Here is a 23,354-nt window from a genome sequence, read left to right as displayed (position 1 = left end):
ATTTATTTTGTCTGCTGAGCACAAAAGATGATATTTTGAAAAAATGTTGGCAAAAAAAAACATTTCTGTAATTAATTTAACTTCTGTAATTAAATTAACATATTTTTATTGTTAAGCATCTCCTTTTACACACCTTTTCCCATTTTTATTATATGTTTTGTAGTGGATAAAATATGTGCTGTATTTGCTTTTTTTTAAGAACAGAAATATTACTTGATAGTTTAGAGTAATACATTGTTAGAGTTAAATTGTATTCCACCATTCCAGAATAAATTAATTTTATTAATAAATAATAAAATACTGTATAAAACATGTAACTGTTTTCTTTATGTAACTTTCCCCTTTTTCTTCTATCTCTTCTCTCTTGAAGCTTCCCAGATACTACAGAAAGGAGACAGATGTATATTATACTGATGGAATATGGAGATAGTCCCACAGAGTGCAAACCTCCCACATTTACTGGACCTCAGCATGTATGTTTTATTGATAACAAATCGGTGCACTGACATTGTTTGTAACATTAAATGCTCTGTTCACTTACAGGTAAACCATGAGATTCTGATTCTTTACAGTGGCTCAGGATCTCATGAAGTATTTTTTATAGTGAGAGGATTCACAAGCTTGCAAAAACACAATGTAGGTGTAAATCTTTTGACGCTCTCCAAAGCCTAAACACAAATATGCACTGACTAGTTTGCCAGATCTATTTTTCCAATATGATAGAGAATGGAGAATATTGAGCAACCAGTGTAAAAACTCGAGGTATTCACTATCAAATTGGTGACTGAAGAATGGTTACCATCAAAATATCTTTCTTTGGTTTGGAACAACTTGAGACTGATTGGATTATGACAGATATGTAATTAAAAATTTTGGGTGAACTATCGCTTTAAAGATGTTTATAAGTAAACTTAAAATTATGCAAGCTAACACTTGAATAAAATAGTGGGAGATTTCGTGGAAAGTTATAAACAAAGTAATGTTCATCCCTCAAAGTACTATGAAGTAATAATTGCACTAAACTCAGTGTAGTGAGAGAGAAGCGCACGTCTCCACTGGTTCTTCACACAAGCAGACACCCGATTCAAACGCCAGAGCGAGACTGACCAAGAGATGACTTGAGTTTCTTCAGCTGGATGAATTTGAGAAACCAAATCTGTAAGCGGAGTCAAAGCAATGAGGTCAGGTGTGGGTATAAATAAACCACAGGACTTGCGCTAAAAACATGTTGGGAGAGAGTTTGACCGCATTACTGCACTTCCTCTTTGTCAGCTTCTCAAGCATCCGTTTTGCGGGTGTTTCTGTTTTTCTCTCCATTAGTTTAGACTTCATGAGTCCGTTTGCGCTATGGCTTGGAGTTCACAGGTGCTTCTTTCTGACAGGTGTTCGGCCAGTACAGGCCGATTGGTATAAATATCATCCACTGGCAACAGGAAAGTTACCGTATTGACTTTGGCTCTAAAATGTTAAATATAATGATTATCATATAAGTTACTAAGTGCTAGTTATTATTTCATAATGACTGAAGCCTAACTCACCTGTTTTTGTTGACATAATCTTGAAGGTAATGTCTGTTTGTTAACTTCTCAATATCTGGTTTAGCATAGGCACTGGAAGAACGCCCGTGTGAACCATCATATAGTTTTGCCCATTTATTGTTGTTCACAGTCTCCTCGTATCGTCTTGGCTTGTGCAAAATCTCATTCTTTCGAGAGCCGTTGATGGAGTTTGAAGATATGGAGTATCTTCGCACAGTCATAATAATGTTTTCTGTAGAAATAAAGCATAAATAAATATAAATAATACTTGACTAAGAATGACATTACCTATTCTACATCATTCTTGTTATTTTCAGTCATAGATAGGCAGGACTGGGCAATTCTGTCACTTGAAGTCCAGGGGCCTGAAGAGTTTAGCTCCAATCCTGTTCAAGCACACCTGGAAAAATCTACAGGCAGGTGTGTTTGATTAGAGATGGAGCAACACTAGGGCTACGTCTAGGCTACATTATTCCAGATACATTTGAAAACACATCTTTTTCTCTACATTTTGAGCTTTTGTCCACACTGAGATGGGGAAGTCGTGGCCTAGCGGTTAGAGAGTTTGACTCCTAACCCTAAGGTTGTGTGTGTGTTCACTGCTGTGTGCACTTTGGATGGGTTAAATGCAGAGCACAAATTCTGAGTATGAGTCCCCATACTTGGCTGAATGTCACTTTCCCTCACTTCACTTGAAATGGTGTTTTTGTTTTTGAAGATGCTGGATAAGTTTGAAAACAGCATTTTTGTGTTGTAGTGTGGACTTTGAAAACAGAATAGATATATCAAGCATAGCATTAGTTCTGGCACGTCACGTGAGTCAAGCTTGCATCGGCTGACTCTCAGCTGATCAATGTCTACCTATAGGAATACGAGGACTGTCACAGAATTCCTTAAAAGTTTTATTGCTTGCTCAGGAGCAAATTATAGAAGGCAAATTCCTTATAGAAGGAAATGTATAACCAGGAATTTTGCGAGAGAGATTCATTGCCCACACAGCTTCTCACCATATTTAATTTTGTGTACATGAATACAAAATATCTCTGAATGTCTTTACGCAGCCAAGTTTCTTCTTCTATTCTCATTGCTTAAAGCTATCAGGGTATTGGCAAATATTACTCGTTGTTTGAGGCTAGTTGTTTAGTAATATGTATGTTGTTAGTCATGCTTGTTGCTTTAGGGTTGTATTTCGTCACTGTGGTACCCAGTTAAATTTACCACAGCTGAGGCTTGTTTTTAAAGCTGTTAATCTGATTTATGAAACATTCTTGCTGCTTAAGGCTCGTCTAGTTTTGGAGATGCCATTTCTTTAAGCATATTGCTTAAAGCTGTCTAATTTATTGGTAACATGCTTGTTACTTAACGCACAGTATGTGGATTTTACCATCTGCCCTTACCTGGATTTTAATCTCGGTAAGGCCAAAACTCTTGTTGCTTAAATATGGGGTATTGAACATTGCTTAATCTTTTCAGGTACTGCATTAAAGGACCATGCTGTCCTTCTCAGCCACTTATTAAAGAAGCACACTCCTTTGCTGCTGCTCTCCTGTAAGGTGCATGCTGCCCCAGCCTCTGCTAGTTCAGAAGGACATTCTTCTCCTTTCAGATTTGTCATAATTTTGTAATTTGTAATTGAAAAGAGGTTATTGCTGCTTTCCCTGCTCATTCATGAATGGCTGCATGGATAAGCGAGGAGGTTTTAATAGAACCATACTGTCAATTCAAACATGCAAAGTGTTAATAATTTTATAGTGGTCTTGGCAGAAATATGTTTATACTGGTATGTACCTGTTGTGTACTCTTTACTTCACAGTTATGCTAAATATATATAATCTTTATATTGTGTTCCTGCAATGATGGCACAAACTTTTACTTGCATTTGCTATCCTGCAGCAAAACATGAGAGCAAATACGTTTTAGAATATGTATGAAATGCTGATTGAGTGCAACCTGGATTCACCAATAAGTGGCAAGATGTTTTGGTAATTAAGTGATTGTGGCACAAGAATAGTGGCAGTTTCTGATTATCTGGATTAATGTAGATGCAGCCTATGCCAGAGTTGCCCAACCCTGCCTTAGGGCATACTATGGGACCCTAATTAAACAATGGCTATTATACAATGTTTAAATATAAAACAGTATGCAATGTATGCAAAGACAAAAAGTCTGTATAAAATGTCTGGTTGCTTCTAAAACATTCTTCTCCTGGTAATGTCCAAATTATTTAAAAATTACTTTGTCAAATTATTATTTAACATAGAGTAAACTTTTTCTTTTAGTCAGGTAGTTTTTAAGATAGATAAGCCTTCATGATAGCAATTTTAAATGTTATACAACAACACTTTATTTAGATAGTCTACTAGCTACAAGTAACTTTGCAATGCCATGTCAACAGGCAGTAATTACAGTATTAATTAATTAAAGACTGTCTGTTTAGTATCTGCTAACATTTTATTTTGATGGACATTCTACTGACTATAAGTAACTTTGCAACTACATGTAAAATTATTCTGCTAACCTAGTCTACTAATATTCTAATGAGAGTTAGTTGAAATATGTATAGTCAAAATAAAGTGGAACCATTTTTAATTAATTATTAATTAATCACAGATTAATCTAGATTAAAATGGCTCATTTGAATTCTGCCAAAGTGCAGCGATCGTTCATGTACCGAGTAGCGGACTGCAAACACGTGTAGCCGCACTGGGTTGTACATTATAATTAACTCAAATGATATATAGGGAATTTTAATAATTTATCAGGAATATGATTAATATATATATATATATATATATATATATCTCATATGACAGTTACATTAAAATTATTGAAGATGAAAAATAGGTCAATTGTATATATCAATAACTCATTACAAGGCACTGTAATTTACTCATTAATACGTCAATATTCCATTCTTCATGTCAATTATAGTGATATCTCTTACTGTAAATTACCGCAAATCAAACTAAACGTAAGATTAACTTATCAACTTTCCTATCATTATGAAATTTCGGTTACTAAAAAATAAAGAGCGTGTAGCTAAAGATCAGACATTTCATTGACTCGTGGTGTGAGCGTTTCAGACAGAGGCAATCATGAATATATATTGGTTTTTAATAATTTAACTAATAATACATCAAACTACAAATCACAAAGAGTAAATACGCGTACGACAATACAGACAGTAAACTTTGTACAAGACATAACGGAATCCAAATGAGGGAGAGAGAGAGAGAGAGAATGAGTGAGAGAGGATGAGAGAGAGAAGTAAGAGAATTAGGCGTGATCACAAAATTACGCTCAGTTATGCAAACTCAAAGACAGTAACCCTTGAAAGACAACAACGAATCAAATCACCTTGAAAAGGTAATAGACAAACTTTAAGCAGCATTTAAATCTCCATAGAGAATGAAATTTGCATGTGGTCACTTTGTGACTCGCCAGACCAGCGTGCGTGTGAGCATGGTCCTTTGTAGCTAGGCTTGTTCTTTCGTGTCTTCCGGGGCTGCCGTGGAATCGCGCGATATTTGAAAGGTCCAACAAACGTAATGATTCGTCTTCCTTGTGTAGAGAGGAACTTAGTAAGTAAAAGAAATGAAAACAACGGAGATGAAAGCTCCCGAAGGAGCCATGAGAACAGGCTGTTCTCTCAGCCGCCGTGCTGAGATCAACGGCGATAGAAGAGCGGACCAAGAGCATGAAGAAGAGCAAGAAGACAAGCAGAAGAGAGGCAGGAACTTCCTGGGTCAGTTCTTATGGCTTGCCTGGTTCACGCCTCTGTTTGCGTGCACAACCAATGAACGTCCGCGATCTGAAGCTGGAAAAACGTTCTTTTGTCTCTGGGGAACCACCCACTCTAATAAGTTATGGCTTATCAGATTTCAGCAGTGATATTCTAGCAAGTTCGTAATTCCAGATTAATAAATGTTTCATTAATTTGCTTTATATAAGTGAGTCTGTCAAAGTATGACGATTAAACAAATAAAACAAATATCCAAACTTTCCTGTCCTGTTTGTTAGTTCATAAAGTTTTATGACCTGAGCAGGGGGGTAGGGTTACAACTCATGATTCTATTTGAGAACATTAAATTAGGAGAAGCATTTCCAATTTACAAGAAAGCAATTTATAATCCTCGCATAACCGGATTAACCATTCTATGCAACCCACAAACCTATTCCAAATACATATTATTAAGGACTTACATAAAGAGCGTAAAGAAAAGTTTGTGTGTGTGTTTAGGAATATGGGTGTTTTTTTGTTTCTCCTTTGAGGCTGGCGTGGGTATCACTGGACAGCCTCAATAGGTGTAATAACTGTCACCCACGCCAGGATGTTGCCGACATCGCGGCGCCCCAAATGGTGAATTATGTTGGAAGATGTTGTAAAACGAAGGTCCTTGTTTACTCACGTTCTGGTCTTCGAGTGCAGAATGTGTTAGAGAGTCAGGATTCATTAATTTGGAACAGATAGCTGAAATACCATCAGCTCATTAGTGTTACATCCCCCCTTCCGTCGGATGAAGTCCCTGTGTGGACATCATCGCACGGCACTCATCACGATGGGCAGATGACAGGTGAATCATGATGGTCGCGTAGCAGGTGGATCATGATGGCAGGTGGTTCATGATGGCAGGTGGTTCTTGGAGCTGAGGATTCAGCTTGATGAGGTTCGGTGGTGTCTTTGACTTGGCACCCCCTTTCCGGGGATTCCATCGGAGAACCTCCAGCTACGGTTGTCGTGAGTTTGGCTGTAGAGGTTCGCATCTCATTGAGTCTCCTGTATAGGATGAAGGTCGCGCCAAGGGTCAGGGTGTGACCAATGACAGTGGAGATGCACCGTGCAGTGTCGGCAGCAGTCCAGGCTTGGACCGCAGATGACAGGTTCAGAACGGGCTGTTGAGACAGTGCTTGGAGGGCTGTGTCGATGGGAGTAATGTCAATGTGTTGGGTGGCACCTTTCGGTACTTGAATCCACATGCTCTGGTCAAGCAGGTTGACACGGGTGGCGGTGTCATGCTGGTTGTAGGTCAGTGTAGCTGTACGCACAGGAGTGTTGATGAGCCATCTGTCACCTACAATCTCTGCTTGCGTTTCTGTGACTTGTATACGAGGCTTTGCTTCGGCAGGGCAGCGTGTGTTGCTGACCAGGGGTTGCAACGCGCAGGTTCCTTCAGCGTTGTGTCTGAGGAAGGGTTTGCTAAGGCAGAGATAATGAATGTCTTTGGTCAAAGTACACATGTGCAGGTTTGGGGCCAGGTACAGCTGTGTGTCGCTGTCGTGGTAGGCCACCACATCTGGAATGTGTGTCTTGGTGTGGGTGTTGCTTTTCCACAACCTGACACTGACAATGTCTTTAAGTCTGTAGACTTGGCTTGACTCGCTGATGGGTTGGTTCAGGAGCACATTCACTTCTCTCTGTTTGGGATTGATATGCAGTAGGATGGCGCTATCCAGAGAGTTGGCCAGGTGTATTTGTAGCAGGTCGGCTGGCGTGGAGATGGCGTAAGCTAGCACAGTTAGCACAAGGCTTAAGGGTATCATGTATGGTGGGGTTTTACCCGTGGTTAGGCTGTCATTGGAGGAGCTAACCTCCCACAGCATGTCTGTCATTAACGCTGTAACCAGCTGAGTCTGGGCAAAGTCATTCTGGAAGACAGTTAACAGCGGTTTCATGGAGTTTACGGTCTGGTTCGCTGCATTGACACTGGACATACCAATGTTAAACAGAGTTCTGGCAGCAGCGGCGTCTCTGAGCAAAGCTCCCGGGTACTGTTTGGAGTGGTGGTGGTGTCCAACTAACTCCATTTGTGTAACAGTCACTTTCTCATGTTGGCTGAACATGTGTTTGACATCGGCCTCAGTGTGAGTGAGGGAGTCCTCTCTCCATCGGACACCTGTCCAGCTGTATTGGGTTACAGTGCTGGGGTAGTGTGCCCTGTTGTCGGTGATCAGGAGTCTCAGTGGATCTCTCGGTGGCAGCTGTCCTCTCTTTGGCTGACAGCACAGCACGGCAAACCACAGCAGCATCCTGGTACAGATAACAGGGAGTGAGAGAGAGAAATGGGAGGAAGAAACAAGCGAGGGCTGTCTTTGGTTGGACAGGGCAGTCTCTTTGCTTCGTGGGCGGCGACTGGGTTAAGCTCGCCCTGGCACATGTTTTGCCACATCTTGCTGCTGGCATGACGCCTGCTTCAGTGTCTTGTCAGTGGCTCTGGTGCTGCGTGGTGCAGCACATGATGCGTCATGGAAATATATTGGCATTTTCCCCCTTTTGCTCCGTGGCATTACTAGCCCTGGCATTGTGATGTCAGACGGTGCACAACCCACAATGTTGTTCTGTGCACGCAGCATGTCCTTTGTATCATGCAGTGGTCTGTGGCGTTGGTTGTGTGTAAGGCTCCTCCGTCGGTGTGTCATCAGTCAGTTTGTTATTGAGAGGTGTAGCAGCTTCATCAGTCTCACTGACGTTCTGGTGAGAGACTGTGTATACTTCGAGGTGTTGGTCATCTGTCAGATCCATTCTGCACACCTGGTCTTTGCTCACCGACATGACAGGTGTGATGGCGACGAATTTGAAGGGTGCAGTGAACAATGTGTTGCTTGTACTCCCTTCGGGTATCAGTGCAGGTGGAATGGGCTCAAGGACAGTTAGTACAAGTTCAAAGTCATTAAAGTCATGGCTCACTAGCCATCCCAGCCGGTAGGCCTTGGGAATGTTGATGTCAGTTGCCGTGCAGTTGTTGCACAGGATGTAGAGTATACAAGATGACACTTCAGTGAGGGGTGTGGCTTCAAGTGTGAGTCCGAGTTCCACACATTCAGGTGAGGATTGAAAGAAACACAGCGTGTGGTTTAAGGTTTGACCACATTGCATGTTGAGCCGAACAGCGACCCCTTTGGTGTAAGCTGGTACCACCGTACCCTGTTAGTTGACTAAGGTGCAGAGGAGTGAACTTGAGCCTTGGTCTGCCGTCGGGGCTGTGTACCCATGGCAGGCTGCTGGGGTTCCCGTGACCTCCGTGACCTGGCAGTCTGGCTCTGTGGGAGTTCCCGTGACCTCTGTGACCTGACAGTCTGGCTCTGGCAACCTGTGTGGCTGGACGGAAAGAGGTTCTCGCACTTGAGCAAAGTCTTTTGGCTGTTTGAAGTTCAGTAAAGGGTCAAAGTGGTCTAGCAGGTGTTTGCCAATGAGAAATGCATGAGTGTTCATTGGTGAGACATAAATAGGATTTACTAGACTCATCTGACCGATTATCAGGTGAATGGAAGCAACCTGTTCAAACCAGATGTCATTCTGGCTGTACGACTGTACATTCAGTTCACAAGTTTGAGGTGTAAGAGTTTGATCTTGTCTCTTAGTTTCAAATTGGAGTCTTTTGAAAAGGTGAGATGAGATCACCGTAAGGTTTGATCCGGTGTCGATCAGGTCTTCCATGCTCACTCCTTTTCGGCCCACCCCCTTTTCGACAAGGCTGCCCAGGAATGTTGGCATCGGGGCAGGTGTAACGATCGATGGGTGGTTAGGACCGTAGCTCGCTGCGAAGGCAGGTAGTCAAAACAGCATTTTCTGCTACCTTGTGTTTGTGGTACCTGGTGTGAGGACCTGTGCTGTCTCGTTCAGGGTGTGCAGCTGTCAGCTGTGGAGCTTGGGTGATGCTGTCACCTTGTGATGTGACAGTTAGCTCTGTGGTCTGTGGATGACGAGCAGTGTTCTGGGTGCTTGGCTTATACAGATGGCAGTTAGACAGGGTGTTGGTTTCAGTTCTTATGCTTAGACATAAGATGTCTGGTCATTCTTCCTTGTCTTCCTTGCGAGTTTTCATGTACAGAAGCTCTTTTAGCATCTTCAGGATCTCTGCTGTCTCAGACGTGGCTGCCCTGTGTTTTTCTGACGTGGGCTCAGGATTGAGCTTACCAGTGTCATGTCGAGAGTGGTTCCACTGCCGGCTGTCGGGGCTTTGTGTCCACGACGGTGGGGATCGGCTCTTTTTGGGTCACCGGTCCCAGAATCTTTCAGAGCGCTCGCTCTGGTGCTTTGGACGAGCACCACCACGGTTGTGTTGCCCTCTGCTGGCTTGGAACGGTATTGACTTTCTGTAAAAAGGTCTGTGACTGTGGTGTTGTGGGGCGCCCTCTAGGGTTAAGTCCAAGCAGTGCTCAGAGACAGAGATTGTGGGGGTTTTCACAGTCTTTTCATAAATAGTCTTTTGCTTGGTGCAAGCTTTGTGGGCTAAGTTCCGTAACTCTTGTGTAGTCATGTTACGCGGACACGCTGGGACTCTGAGATGAAAACTCCAACTGGCATGTAGGTTTCGGAGGAACAGAGTTTTTAAGTCGACATCCTGTTCCATACCTGGTTTGTTGCATGCTCTGAAGTAGGCTTTTCGTAGCTGACTATAGAAAGTCTGTGGGTTTTCAAGTCGGCCCTGTTTGAGGTCCATAGCAATAAGGAGCCCATGGTCTGAGTCTCGATCAGAGAATTCAAGAATCAAAGTTTGTAGCAGTTGCTGGTTGTCCGCTTTGACAGTCTCTGGTTGACGATCCAGAAAACTATGCACATCATGGCTGGACGTGATGTTTAAAAGGTACAATGTGTTCACATCTGTCACGTTGGTGACAGTTTGCAAGTGAAAGTCAATGTCTTGTAAATAAGCGTGAACGTCTTAGCTTATCAAGTTTTTGGTGAGCCGTGCAGGGTTTAGTGGCATGCGTTCTCTGGAAGGGTTCTCCCCCCTCCATTGTTGACAGGTGTTCTTGTAAGCTGGCTGGTGATTTCTTGAGCCGTGAGCTTACACCCCGTTTTTCAGCTCTGGGTTCTTGGCTGAAAGGGTTGGAGGGGCGGGCCGTGAGAAACTCTGTGGTGTGCGTTTCTCCGATCCAGCCACTCTGTAATCTGTGAGATTGTTTCAGTTCTGTGTGAACAGTGTCAAGTTCATCTTGGAGCTCGTCTCTCTACAGAGTAAGCTCGTTGATTTTAGCTCGGGCCGCTTGCAAGTTTGTTTTGCAGGCCCAGGTTTTAGAGTCTCTTTCTTTCAGTTCAGTCTCTGCTCTTTTTAGGAGAGCGTCACCTTGCTGGAGTTTTTTGTTGAGTTCTTTTCTGGCTTCTCTCTCCAGCTGTTCTCTTTTATCTGTGTCGAGGCGAAGATCTTGCATTGTGAAGTCTTTCTACTTCTTTCTGTAGCTCTGGATCTGTGTCGTCCTCTTTCTTCGCGCTGGTTTTGGGTGTCGAGGAGGAGCTGATCAAGGCGACTCTGGGTTCGGGCCTGGTCCTTCCAGGCCTCCTCCGCTTGAAGCTTTAGCATTGCTGCTTGCTGTTCAAGGTCGATGTTGCTCCGTTCACTGAGCCGTGCCTGGGCGACGAGAATGTGAAGTAGGCTTCCGAGGATCCTGGCGAGTTCTTTGTAGTAGTCGCTTTGGGTTGGATCGTGTGCCATCAGTTCATCTAGCTCAGTGTCTAGTTGCTCTGGGTGCTGCAGGGTACTGGCGTCCTTGGGCAGGAAGGGGGTCGTCACTGCTTTCAACCATGTCGAGAGGTGGCCCCTGTGGACTGCTGGACTGGTTGACTGGAACATCCTGACTCACTGTCGGTGAGAAAAGCACAGCACACACACAAAAAGACCAATGCAAGTCCGTTCTACGATTAACAAACTATATTCATACGGACATTCTAAGCAATTAGGGCTTATCGAGAGTGCTTGCAAATCGCCCACTTGCTTTACAGACGCTAGTGCCAACAGCAGAGCAGTCTTTAGCGACAGGGCCTTAAGGCCTATGGACTGTAGCGGTTCAAAGGGGGCCCTCTTTAGGGCTCTCAGTACCGTGTTCAGGTCCCATGAAGGGACAGTGGGAGGGAAAGGCGGATGAAGCCTTCTGGCACCTCTCATAAATCGGACGACTAAGTTGTTTCTGCCCACCGACTGGCCTGCTATAAGGGCGAGTGACGCCGCTATAGTTGCTACGTAGACCTTGAGCGTGGAGGGGGATCGTCCTTTCTCCAAGAGCTCTTGTAAAAATGACAGTATCACAGATACATCACAGGAGGTCGGGTTTTCACCATGGTCTGAGCACCATGTGGAGAACACAGACCATTTGGAGGCATAGAGGCGTCGTGTAGACGGAGCCCTAGCCTTTGAAATTGTGTTAAGCACACGCTCAGGGAGTCCCGTAGGTTCAGAGACCACATCTCTGGGTGCGGATGCCAAATCGTTCCGTCCGCCTGAGAAAGGAGGTCCCGTCTCAGAGGAACGGGCAATGGGACCGCAGTCAGCATCTGTGACATGTCGGCTATCCAGTGCTGATTTTCCCAGAGTGGGGCTACAAGAAGAACCCTGCATCTCTGGTCCCTGACCCCCCTGATTACTTGGGGAATCAGTGATCTGACCAGCACGTGGTGGCTCTTTGGTCTGACAGGAAGCTCTGGCAGGCTCGTTGAACTGCAATCATCTCGAGGCAGTTGAAGTGGAGCCTGCTCTCCTCTTTCGACCATCGGTCGAAAGCCGGTTTCCCTTTGCACAGCGCGCCCCAACCTTTGTTGAACTTGTCTGTGGAGAACACTTTCCTTCTGCAAACCATACCAAGCGGGGCACCCCGTTCCATCCATTGCATGTTCCTCCAAGGGGTCAGGGCCGAAATGCAGTCCTGACTTGATATTCAGGCGTCCGTGACATCACGCATGAGGTGGAACACGTGGTTTCAGCCAACATTGGAAGGGGTGCATACATAGCAGCCCGTGCTCCAGCACCGGCGATGCTGCTACCATAAGGCCCAGCAACTTCTGGAATGTTTTTAGGGGGCGAGAAGCACCTATTTTGAAAGAGGCCGCGAGTTGCTGTAGAGCCGCGGTGTGCTCCTTCACCATTGTTGCCCTCATCGTAACTGAATCTAACACTGTTCCCAGAAACAATATCTGTTGGCTGGGGGACAGCGAACTTTTGGCAAAATTCACCCTGAGCCCCAGGCATTCCAGATAGCTGAGGAGCAAAGTTCTGTAACCCAATGCCTCCCCCTCTGACTGAGCTAGAACTAGCCAGTCGTCAAGGTAATTGAGAATGCAGATTCCCTTCTGCCTGAGAGGGAAGAGAGCCGCATCCATGCACTTTGTAAACGTGCAAGGCGCCAGAGACAGCCCAAAGGGGAGGACCTTGTATTGGTAAGCCACACCCTCGAAGGCAAATCTCAAGAACGGCCTGTGACGGGGGGCTATCTGGATGTGAAAGCAAGTGTATTTCAGTTCCACTGAAAAGAACCAATCCCCTGAGCGTATTTGTGAGAGGATTTGATTCAACGTGATCATTCTGAAGTGCCATCTCATGAGGGCATGGTTCAGATGTCTTAAATCCAGGATGGGGCGCAGCCCGCCATCCTTCCTGGGAACTAGAAGGTAATGGCTGTAAAACCCTGAGTCATGGTGTGCTGGGGGAACGATTTCTATAGCTCCCTTCACCAGCAGATTTTCTACTTCGGCACGAAGAACGTGAGCGTTCTCGTTGTGCACCGAAGTGGTGACCACCCCGCGAAAGCGTGGTGGTCGTCGTGCGAGCTGAAGGGAATAGCTGTGTTTCATTATTCCCATGACCCAATCTGATACCCCTGGAATGGCTTGCCATTGTGAGCCGGGATGGACAGAGGTTGGATTAAGTCGAGTGTTTGTCTGCCGTGTGGGGACATAGCATTTGTGAGTGTTGTGTGAGGAAAACTGCTCTTTTTGTGAAAGAGTGTGTTTTTTACAAAATAAAACTGCCCCAAAAAATGGGCCCTTTTTAGCGCCCAAACAGCAAAGCGCAGTTTTAGCGCTAAAAAGGGCTCATTGTTTGCAGCAAAAACAACTACGTCGACACCTGGAGATGGACGACAAAACACACAGGGCAGTTTGGGGGGGTGGTCCAGCCGCAGCGAGACTTAGCCCCCCCCTCTTTCTTTCCTGTAGATCAGGATGACTTCAGTCGCTGGACCGAAGAGGCTGCTGGGGGAGATCAGCGCATCCAGGAACTGGGCTCTGTCAGCATCCTTGGTTAGCCATTGACGACCAGGTTAGCCATTGAGCGGCCTATGGGCTGGGCAGTGCTCTTGGTAGCACGCTATGCCAAGTCTGTTGCACTTCTCAGCTCCCTGAGCGTGGTGACATCTGGGCCAGACTCATCAGTGGCGGCGAGAGGTTGGCCCTGGAAGACTTGTAGCAATGCCATGGAGTGGAGCGCCAGGGCTGCTTGCCCTGCTGATGAGTAAGCACGCCCGGCGAGCGCCGACGTCATACGGCAGGGTTTGGACGGATGGTTGGCCTTGGCTTTCCATCCAATAGCTGTGGGCGGGCAGAGAAGCGCGGCCACAGACTCGTCCAGCGGCGGCAATAGCTCGTATCCTCTCTCTTCAGTGCCGTCAATCGAGGTGAGGGCAGATGAAGATGAAGTACGCAAGCGCGCCGAGTAGGGGCGCGCCGAGTAGGGGCACGCCACGATTTTGTAAGCTCGTCCTGGACCTCCGGGAAGAATGGGGCGGTTCGCTGACGAGAGGCTTGCTGGCGCCCCGGCAGAAACCATTCATCCAGATGGCTATGGGATGGTTCCTCTGGAGGAGACCATTCCAGACCCAGCTCATCCACTGCCCTGGAGAGAACGCGAATAAGTTCGGCGTCCATCCCGAGTTTCATGCGGCTGGGCTCAGATAACATAGAGGGGGCGGGGTCCGGCGAGCCAGACAGCTCCTCAGCATCTGAAGCAGCTAGAGACATGCTGTCCTCTAGCAGTTCTTCCTCAGTCCCTCCAAACAAGACCAGATCACTCACGGCAGCAGCAGGACATTGGTCTGGCTGAATAAAGAGGACTGGGGAATCCCCTCTGGGCGGAGAAAACGAGGCACGCAGGGGCTGAGCCGGCGTGAGCTCGCTTTCATCCTGTAGCAGCTAGAGACATGCTGTCCTCTAGCAGTTCTTCACTGTAAGAAATGATTCTGTGGTCATGTAGATTTGAATTAATGTTTTTGGTTAAAATGTATTCAATATAATTGTGTTTATGATTTTGAGGCAAATATTTAATTAAATTTCAAATAAAAATGGTTGGAATAAAACCTACCCGTTGTAGTTAAATAAAACTTAAGCATTATATTTACCTAATCCCAAATGGAGAGAATATTGAGTGAATTCAAATGAATGTAATCAGGCAAATTTTAATTGAAAAGCACTTCCTGTCAAAGTGCGCCTTTTTTTTTTAAAAAAGGCAGCTGGCCTACAAGACATTTGAAGAGTAACGTTAGGCTACAGACAGTGAATGTTCGTTTTCTTCTACATTGCTCATCTTGCAAAATTTAACTGGTTGACTTAGGTAAGAAAACTTATTTTGTTATCACTGGGCTAGTAAGAAGAACGCATGTAGTGGTATATTACAATATAAAATGAGTTACCACAGAAAAAGAGACTTAGCAGCAACACCAAGTTGGCTTCTGTTGGAAGGCTATAGTGTGATGTTGTTGCGCTGTAATATTAACAGCATTATACATTTTGGAAGAATTCTTATGTATCGAAGTCAAACTTTTATTTTGAAGGATGTGTGTTAGCATTTTCACTGTCATGGTTCCTAGGTCTTTTGCGTGTTAATATAATATCCTCAGTATTTTTTTATGAAATTGCGTAAATAAGTACATTGGGTTTAATTTTAAGGTTCCATAAAGAACAATATTTGGGGTTATCGCTGGAAGAGCTTCGTATATTTCCGACGGCACTTGACGCAGTTCCGTGGCTTTACTTCTCGTGTGTGGAGCTCGTCTTCCCGGGGCAGGTAACGTAACTTCTCTCTGTTTTTTCACTGTTTTGTTGCAACTTGCAAATGTGAAGTTAACTTAGCTAAATCCACGTGAAGTCAGTCTATTAACAGTGTTACGTTTTAGAGCCGCAATTTTATTTCATTCCATGCATAAATCTGTTAATTTTAGTGTGGTAATGTCCGTCCATAGCGGCTAGCACTTAAGTTAGTTAGCGAACGTAACTAGCAGGAGGGGAGGAATTCAAATTCAGATGGCACAGACTCTCTCATTTTACAGCCAAACTGTAACGTCAAACTAAAAGTTTCTGAAAACATTTTAGTAACAGAATACTGTATTTGGATATTTGGAGTTTCGAGAGCTGAACTCCATTGGAAGAAATGGCCATTTGACATAAAGATGACTGGTGATGAATGTCTTTTTAACTAGCTAGCTAGTCATTTAAGTTACATTTTTACCTAAAGAAGTCCAAATTTAAACACAAAATAGTTGTTGAATCAAACAGGGGCCCCTACCGTCACTTTATTCTTTAAAATATCATAATTTTACTTGTCCTGAAGGCTTATTTCAATTTGTGTATTTTTTGGGGGAGTTCTGCATGACTTTAGATTTAGAGCCTGAACTTCTGTGCTTTCGGCGCCTTCAGCGGACTCCGTGGGGCAGGTATAGCAATCTAGGACTTCAGTGTCTCAGAGCACTCTGCCACCGGTTATTTTTTTTTATAATTTTTTTTTTGACTAACGTTACTTGGAATAATAATTTCTCTGATATGGTTTTCCACAAAAAATAACTTAAATTATATCATTGAAATCCTTTAAATGATTAGTTCACCTCAAAAAGAAAATGTCCTTATAATTTACTCACCCCAATGCCATCCAAGATATCCATGTCTTTATTTCCTCAGTGGAAGAGAAATTAAGTTTTTTGAGTAAAACAAGTTCAAATCAATGCGGTTTCAAAGGTGTTTTAAGTGCTTCAATGGGCTGTGGACTAGGGGTTCATCTAGCAAAACAATCGGTTATTTTCTAAAAATAAATAATTATTTATATACTTTTTAAGCAATGATATATTAATAGGAAGCACCGGGAACTACGTCATCCCTGAAAGGTCATGCTTAACAGTGCAGGCGCTGGCGGAAGTACCGCCCCACTGTTTAGAAACGGTACTTCTATCTATTGGCACTTCCACAGCATGACCTTTCAGTGAAGATATAGTTCCCGGTGCTTCCTATACCGGCTCAAGACGAATAATTGTGCTTAAGTATGTAAATAATCTTTTTTTTTTAGAAAATGACCGATCGTTTCGCTAGATGAACCCCTAATCCTCAGCTGTGATCGTCCACAGCCCGTTGAAGCACTTAAAACACCTTTGAAACCGCATTGATTTGGACTTCAAAACATTCAGCCCATTTGAGTCCATTATTCGAAGAAACATCCAGAAATGTTTTCCTCAAAAAACTTAATTTCTCTTCCACTGAGGAAATAAAGACATGGATATCTTGGATGGCATTGGGGTGAGTAAATAATTAGGAAGTTTTAATTTTGAGGTGAACTAATCCTTTAAAATGACCTCAACTCCTTTTCCCCAATTAAAAAATCCAGGATTTATCTAAATATGTAAATATTTTGCATGAATTCATTTAATTTTTCACACAGGGATGATTTTTATCTGTAGAAATGTGAAACTGAAAGGCACTTCTCATATCTAAAACTTTGTTTTCCTTAGGTGCAGCCAAATGAGATGGCAGTGTAAAGTCTGTGGATTCAGAGCGACAACAAGGGGTGATCTTCTGTAGCATTACAGACTACAGCACAGGACGTTTGAGATTGGAAATTCGGTACCTTGTCTTGATTATTATTGTCCATGCTCCTTTAAAACATTAAGTGCCCTCCACACACATTTGTCAAGGTATCATGCAGAGGATGAAGCTAAGGGGCCAGGTGTAGTCCTCTCTTTCACATGTGTTATTTGCTCCGCTAAATATCCCACTGAAAAAGAATATTTCCAACACCTTGGGAATCATCTAAGGAGTCATGAAACCGTAGAGTGTGTTTTTGTTGGATGTACATTTAAGACCAATATATATGGAACATTTTTTGTGCACAAAAGCAGAAAGCACAACCCTCATTCACTTAAAGACTTAAAGCCAAATGTCATTGGTGAACACCAAACTTTACCAAATGAAACTGATCCTTTACCCCCAGGTGATAGTGATTGTGATGATAGTGATACCAGTATAAATCCTACAGTGGATATATCAAAAGAAATTCACCAAAGAATTGGCTCACTTCTCTTGAAGCTGGAAAGTGTACACAACGTTTCTGGAAAATGTATTGATGATTTTGTTGAGGAGCTTTATTTTATATATACCGCTTCTGCTCCAGTAATCCGTCAGCTTGTCGATACAAGTTTGAAAAAGTACAATTGTGCTGTGGAGGAGGACCTTGTTAACGAATTGGTGTTGGAAATATGCAAGTCACACCCTACAAGCAAGGCACTGGGAGAAGATGGGCCCTTTGGTTCTGTGTATAAGAGAAGACAGTATTTCAAAAAACAGTTTGGATTTGTCCAGCAAGTAAAGTACATCCTTGATTCACAGGAGAATCTCAGCTTTCAATATGTGCCCCTTCTTCAGACCTTGGAGCATATATTGACCAATAAGGATATTGCACATGAGGTTTTGAAAAAAAAAATCTCATCCACTCAGTATGAATCATTTCAAGATGGGAAAAATTTCAAACAAAATCCATTTTTTGCTGTGGATGAACCAAGAATAGCATTAATTCTCTATGCTGATGATTTTGAGGTTTGCAACCCTTTAGGGACGTCACGTAAGAAACACAAGATCACTGCAGTTTATTGGATCCTGGCAAATGTACCACCTGGACTGTGCTCTACTCTTTCTGCAATAAACTTGGCCATTCTCTGCAAAGCCGTTGACATTAAACGATTCGGCTATGGTATTGTTTTAGAGCCTCTCTTGAAAGATCTGTCTGTTTTGGAACAAGAAGGAGTTTTTGTTGCCTGTGCTGGAAAGAACATAAAAGGCACTGTATATTGTGTGGCAGCAGACAATCTTGGTGCACACTCTCTTGGTGGACTTGTTGAAAACTTCACTGGTCCTTACATTTGCAGGTTCTGCTTAGGATCTCAATCTGAATACTCTCAAAAGGAGGTACACTGTGGGGAATTTCCACCCCGGACTGAGGAAACTCATAACTTGCATCTCAGAACTCTAGAAGATGACCCCACCTTGCCTCATTGCTATGGAGTCAAGAAAACTTGCCCACTGACTAAGAAGCTGAGTCACTTCAGTTTTGTTAGAGGTTACCCTCCTGATATACTCCACGACCTATTTGAAGGCATTGTCCCTAAAGAATTAGCACACTGTCTGAATATTTTCATTAAGAACAAATACTTCACATTATCAGAAGTTAATGACTTAATAAAGCAATTTCCATTTGAGTTTACAGACAATCTTGACCGCCCTCAACCCATCCCAGTAAATTTTGGTAGTCGTGGTACTATAGGAGGAAATGGTCATGAGAACTGGGCACTCATAAGGTCACTGCCACTACTCATTGGCCCAAGGATACCCTCTGATTATCCAGCGTGGCAAATTCTCATGACCCTTAAGGACATTGTAGAGCTCTCTGTGGCCCCTCTCCACTCCATTGAAAGTGTTGCTTATCTTGACCAAAAAATATCTGAGCATCGTCATAGACTGCAAGAAGTTTTCCCTGATTTAAGATTGACACCCAAACACCATTTTTTGGAGCACTATCCTGCGCTCATAGAAGCATTTGGTCCTCTAGTTAGACTGTGGACTATGCGCTTTGAGGCCAAGCATAAGTTCTTCAAGCGTGTTGTGAGGTTCTCAAGCAATTTCAGGAATGTCTTGGCGTCACTTTTAACAAAACATCAGCTGATGATGGCTTACAACTGGCAAAGAAATATGGCTAAGCCTGCCCTGGTAACCAGTAAAGTGTCATCTTTGCCTTTGGAAGTACTACATGTTGACATCCAGGAGTCTGTCAAGAAACTGTTTCCACATCTAACAAGTGTACAGATGTCAAACACTTTGACATACCATGGAACAAGGTATTTAGCTGGGATGATCTTGACGTATGGTTCTACAGGAGGGCTTCCAGACTTTGTAGAGATCATACAGATGTTGATCTTGGAAAGCAGCCTTTACTTCATTGTCAAGAAACTCAATGCTTGGTACTTGGAGCACCTCAGATCTTTTCTGTTGGAGACCTGTAATGAAGTGAATCTTGTTCACCACCTCAGCCTTCAAGATGTCTATCCACTTGCAGCTTACACAATTGCAGGAATGCGTGTGGTTACACTGAAACGTTACATTTGTTGTACATTGTAGATTCTATCTTTTCCCTCTATCATAAACTGTAGGGTGTTTGTGATTTTGTGAATTGGCTTATTTACAAATAACGGATGCCCACACATCACTTGTTTTTGAGGGTTTGAGTAATTTTGGTGCTTAATGGAGGTATAACCTTTATTTTTTTAAAGACTATTTTCTTCTCACTAGGCCACCTGACATGGATTCAGCAATGCTCCAGGTCCTTTTTGGGCACAGAATAGAGAAACTGACTCTTCCATCCGGAATACCAGAGACAATGGAGGAGCTGAACTTGGCCATCAAACTGACATTAAGTATAACCGACGACTTCAGCCTGCAGTATTTAGATCCAGATTTTGGTGACTTTTTTACTCTCAACTCCACTGCTGAAATTAGACACAAGGCCACAATTAAGGTTGTGACAATCAATCCAGTTGTTCTCAGTTTATACCCATTACCACTTAATGACAGCTACGATGAAAGTTTCACCTCAGAGCAATCCCATGATCCTGCCTCCACAAGTTCCACTGTACAAGACTCCTGTCGTCATCTGAAAGCTCAGCCATCATGTCAGCAAGCAGCAGCCTACAAAAGAAACCATGGCCAACTGATTTCATTATTCCACGGTTCTCTGTTGAAACCGAAATGATTCTTGAAAGAGCAAATGAAGTTTATAGAAAAGAGGGCACACTGCTGACTATGCCAAACATCAAGTCCGATATACTTGAAAAGCTAGCTCAGTCCATTTATACATACACTCCCTATCCATCACTCCAGAATCGTCTTTCTGTCGCTGAAGCGCTTATCAAGGCACACCCATGTCTCAAGGATCCAGGCAGCTCTTCAGGCGTCATTGGTTGGCAGAATAGTATTAAATACAAGATGGCTAACTACAGAACCAAGTTAAGAGGCTTTGGTATTCCAGATGTTACATGCAATGCTCTAAAACATAAATGCCCTGCTGACAGGAAGTCTGCAAAAAATGTAAAAAAGGCAAAAAGGGCAGAGGTCAATTATCTGCCACCCTACCCAGCTGGTGAAAATGAGCAGAGCTTGGAGAAAGTAAGGGAAGAGCTGGTCACAGAGTCAAAAAAGAAGAACAACGAAAATGTAGTCAAAGATCAAATGAGCAAAACATTTGCCCTCAGACGACATGAAATCATCAATCTGTGTCCAACTGTTCGAGCCATGAAGGACCGCTGGCCTGCCCTGTTTGACCCTTCTCAAGTAAGTTGGAATGTGTAATTCCTGTTAAGAAACAATGAAAATGTGAAACTGACGACCCTGTAAGGGATTGCTTCCAAATAATTTTGTCAAATTGACTTCAAGATGTAAAAAAATACTATTACTTTGATTAATAATTTGTCTAACATGTTTTTTTCCATAAAGTTTCAGTAATGTCATTAAATCCTTAAAATTACATCTAACTCTCCCTCATTTACAATTCCAGAATGTTCAAATATACAAATATCGTGGAGGGGGACTTCAGTACTCTCACAGTGGCAAAAAGTATTGAATGTTAGTCAATTTATATGAAAGAGGTTTAAGAGGCTAAGAACGGATGTGATACCTTTGTCTCTATTGTTGCCTTTTTGTTACAGATCAATGCAGAATTTCAAAGAACAACCACTGTACTTCTGGAACCGGAATTTATGTCTGCGTTAGACCGTCACACTCCCAAGCTACTGATGCTATTTCGTGCCAAAGGTGGAGCACTTGGAAGAAGACTGGAGATCATAATGGAACTGCTGCAGGTACAGTAACTTTCAAAATTAGAAGTAGCTTTGTTCCATAAGATTTCCTAATTATATGAATAAGGATAGACAATTGTCCTCCAGAGCTGCTGCCCTATTTTAGAAAAGGAAAAAATAACAGCTCATGCCTTTAAGATGCTGCTTTTTGTTTTACAAATTGATCTTGATTGAATACCTCCAATCGCTCACTTTGAATCCTCCGGATAATTCACTGTTGTATTCACACATGGGGTAATTCAGAAATGACACAGACTTTGTACTATAGAGCTGTCCAGGTTAAATCCATTTAATGTCAGATTCGAACATTTGTGCTTACACATTCATCCCCTTCAGGTGATGTATTTATAATTTCAGGCTTGCAGTGCATGTGTGGAAGGGCTAATGGATTATCACAAAATCATAAACAGTACATTTTCTATTTTAAAGCCATTATGAAGCTCTGCCTTGTGGTCTGACGAAGCTTTATACATTAAGTAAAACAGGCATGTAAAGTATGATCAGAATTGATAGGCATCATGTGTTTACATTTCTAAATTACAGAAACATCCAGTTTTTTTTTTAAGTGATTGACTTATCAGTTGTTGCATTCCTCCCCAAGGACTCGGTGCACTCTTCGATTGAGAGGACCAGAGAGGTTGTTCTCCGGTGTCTTATAGAATACCTTGGAGAACAAGTGGGACATCTCATCAAAGAATTCAACGTAGGTGAACTTAATTTACATTAACTTAATTCAAGGACCGTATTTCCTTAATTTCTCATGTATAGGTGCTTGATCTAGATATGTGACCTTTATCTGTAAATAATATTAATGATGATTTTCTTCAGAATTTTTTTGATCTGAATATTTTTTGGTAATGCATCGTGTAGGTCTTAAATTTACATCTTTATGGTCTTAAAATGTCTTAAAGGTCTTGAATTTGACTTATTGTAACCTGCATGGACCCTGTACAAAAACATCAAAGTGGAGAAGAAAACAAAACAGACCAATTTGACACCAAGGCCTGCGGGAAAATAAAATCTAATAAAATAGATTTATAAGCTATGAAAACAATAATGAATTTATTTTCTAGTAATGTGATATGCTTGCAATATATTTCTGACCGTTTTAAAATTTCATGTTGCAGGACACTGAGAACTTGGAGGAACTTGAACAGCTCATAATGGCCATTACTGTGACCCCAAAGCCTGGAGCTTCTACAAGCAACAGCCCAAAGAACATTGGGATCGTCATAGAGGGCGTGGAAGTCATCACAGGACTTGGAGATATTGCAAGGGCTTGCTCTGTCCTCCTTGGCTTGACCTACGCGCTGAATCTTGATTATCCCACACAGCTAAAGTACACCTTTGAGGTCTTCCAAAAACTTTTCTTGGAACTGGATGATTCAAAGCTTTCAAGTAAAGTCCAGTCTCTCAAGAGCAAACTTGAGGCTTGAAATGAGACTGTATTGCCGTGCAGACTTTTGTGCTACACAATGTTCATCTTCTACAGAGCTTGAAAATTGCACATTTGAAAGTGCTATGTTTTTAAGTTTGCACTGATTTGTCCCATGAATGTCGTGCCATTTCAATTGTTGTAAGATCAAAGTACAAATGTATTTTATTCTGTTCAATTTGCACTTTTATTATTTATGTTTTGGCACATGCCATTATGGCGTATTCTCCTTTTAAGATCTTCATTGCTTTTTTTTTTTTTTTTTTTTATAGTTGAAGTCAGCATTTTGTCCTTTTTCAAAGTTCTGGTTTGTAATGCGTGAGCAAACTTCTGGCTTGAAAATGAGACCGTAGTTGCAGTTTACATGTTTTGCTACACAATGTTTAGCTTCTACAGAGCTTGGGAATTGCACATTTGAAAGTCCTATGTTTGTAAGTTAGCACTGATTTGGACTCTTATCCCATTAATGTCATTGAGATTTCTAGTTCAAGGTACAAAATGTTTTTTACTTCGTA

At 42.7% G+C, this 23,354-nt stretch overlaps 1 protein-coding gene across 1 annotated transcript; it reads left to right on the top strand.

The window, feature by feature from the left end:
• Positions 1–20,211: 20,211 nt before the first annotated feature.
• LOC132123080 (uncharacterized) lies at positions 20,212–22,878 on the top strand. The gene is made up of 4 exons (XM_059533621.1): positions 20,212–20,880; positions 21,255–21,407; positions 22,006–22,107; positions 22,532–22,878. The coding sequence occupies exons 1-4, from the start codon at positions 20,221–20,223 to the stop codon at positions 22,838–22,840; spliced, it is 1,224 nt and encodes a 407-aa protein (XP_059389604.1). The 5' UTR covers positions 20,212–20,220; the 3' UTR covers positions 22,841–22,878.
• Positions 22,879–23,354: the final 476 nt, after the last annotated feature.

Source organism: Carassius carassius, chromosome 41, assembly GCF_963082965.1.
Source record: "Carassius carassius chromosome 41, fCarCar2.1, whole genome shotgun sequence".
NCBI classification, from domain to species: domain Eukaryota; kingdom Metazoa; phylum Chordata; class Actinopteri; order Cypriniformes; family Cyprinidae; genus Carassius; species Carassius carassius.
The sequence above is the reverse complement of the archived record's forward strand: the minus strand, read 5'-3'. Positions and strand labels throughout refer to the sequence as shown.

Excerpts from the sequence above, each read along its gene's own strand:
- LOC132123080 (XM_059533621.1), top strand. The coding sequence starts at position 20,221 with ATGTCAGCAAGCAGCAGCCTACAAAAGAAACCATGGCCAACTGATTTC. Across the intron at positions 20,881-21,254 it reads CCCTGTTTGACCCTTCTCAA|ATCAATGCAGAATTTCAAAG; the intron begins GTAAGTTGGAAT and ends TTTTTGTTACAG. Across the intron at positions 21,408-22,005 it reads TCATAATGGAACTGCTGCAG|GACTCGGTGCACTCTTCGAT; the intron begins GTACAGTAACTT and ends TTCCTCCCCAAG.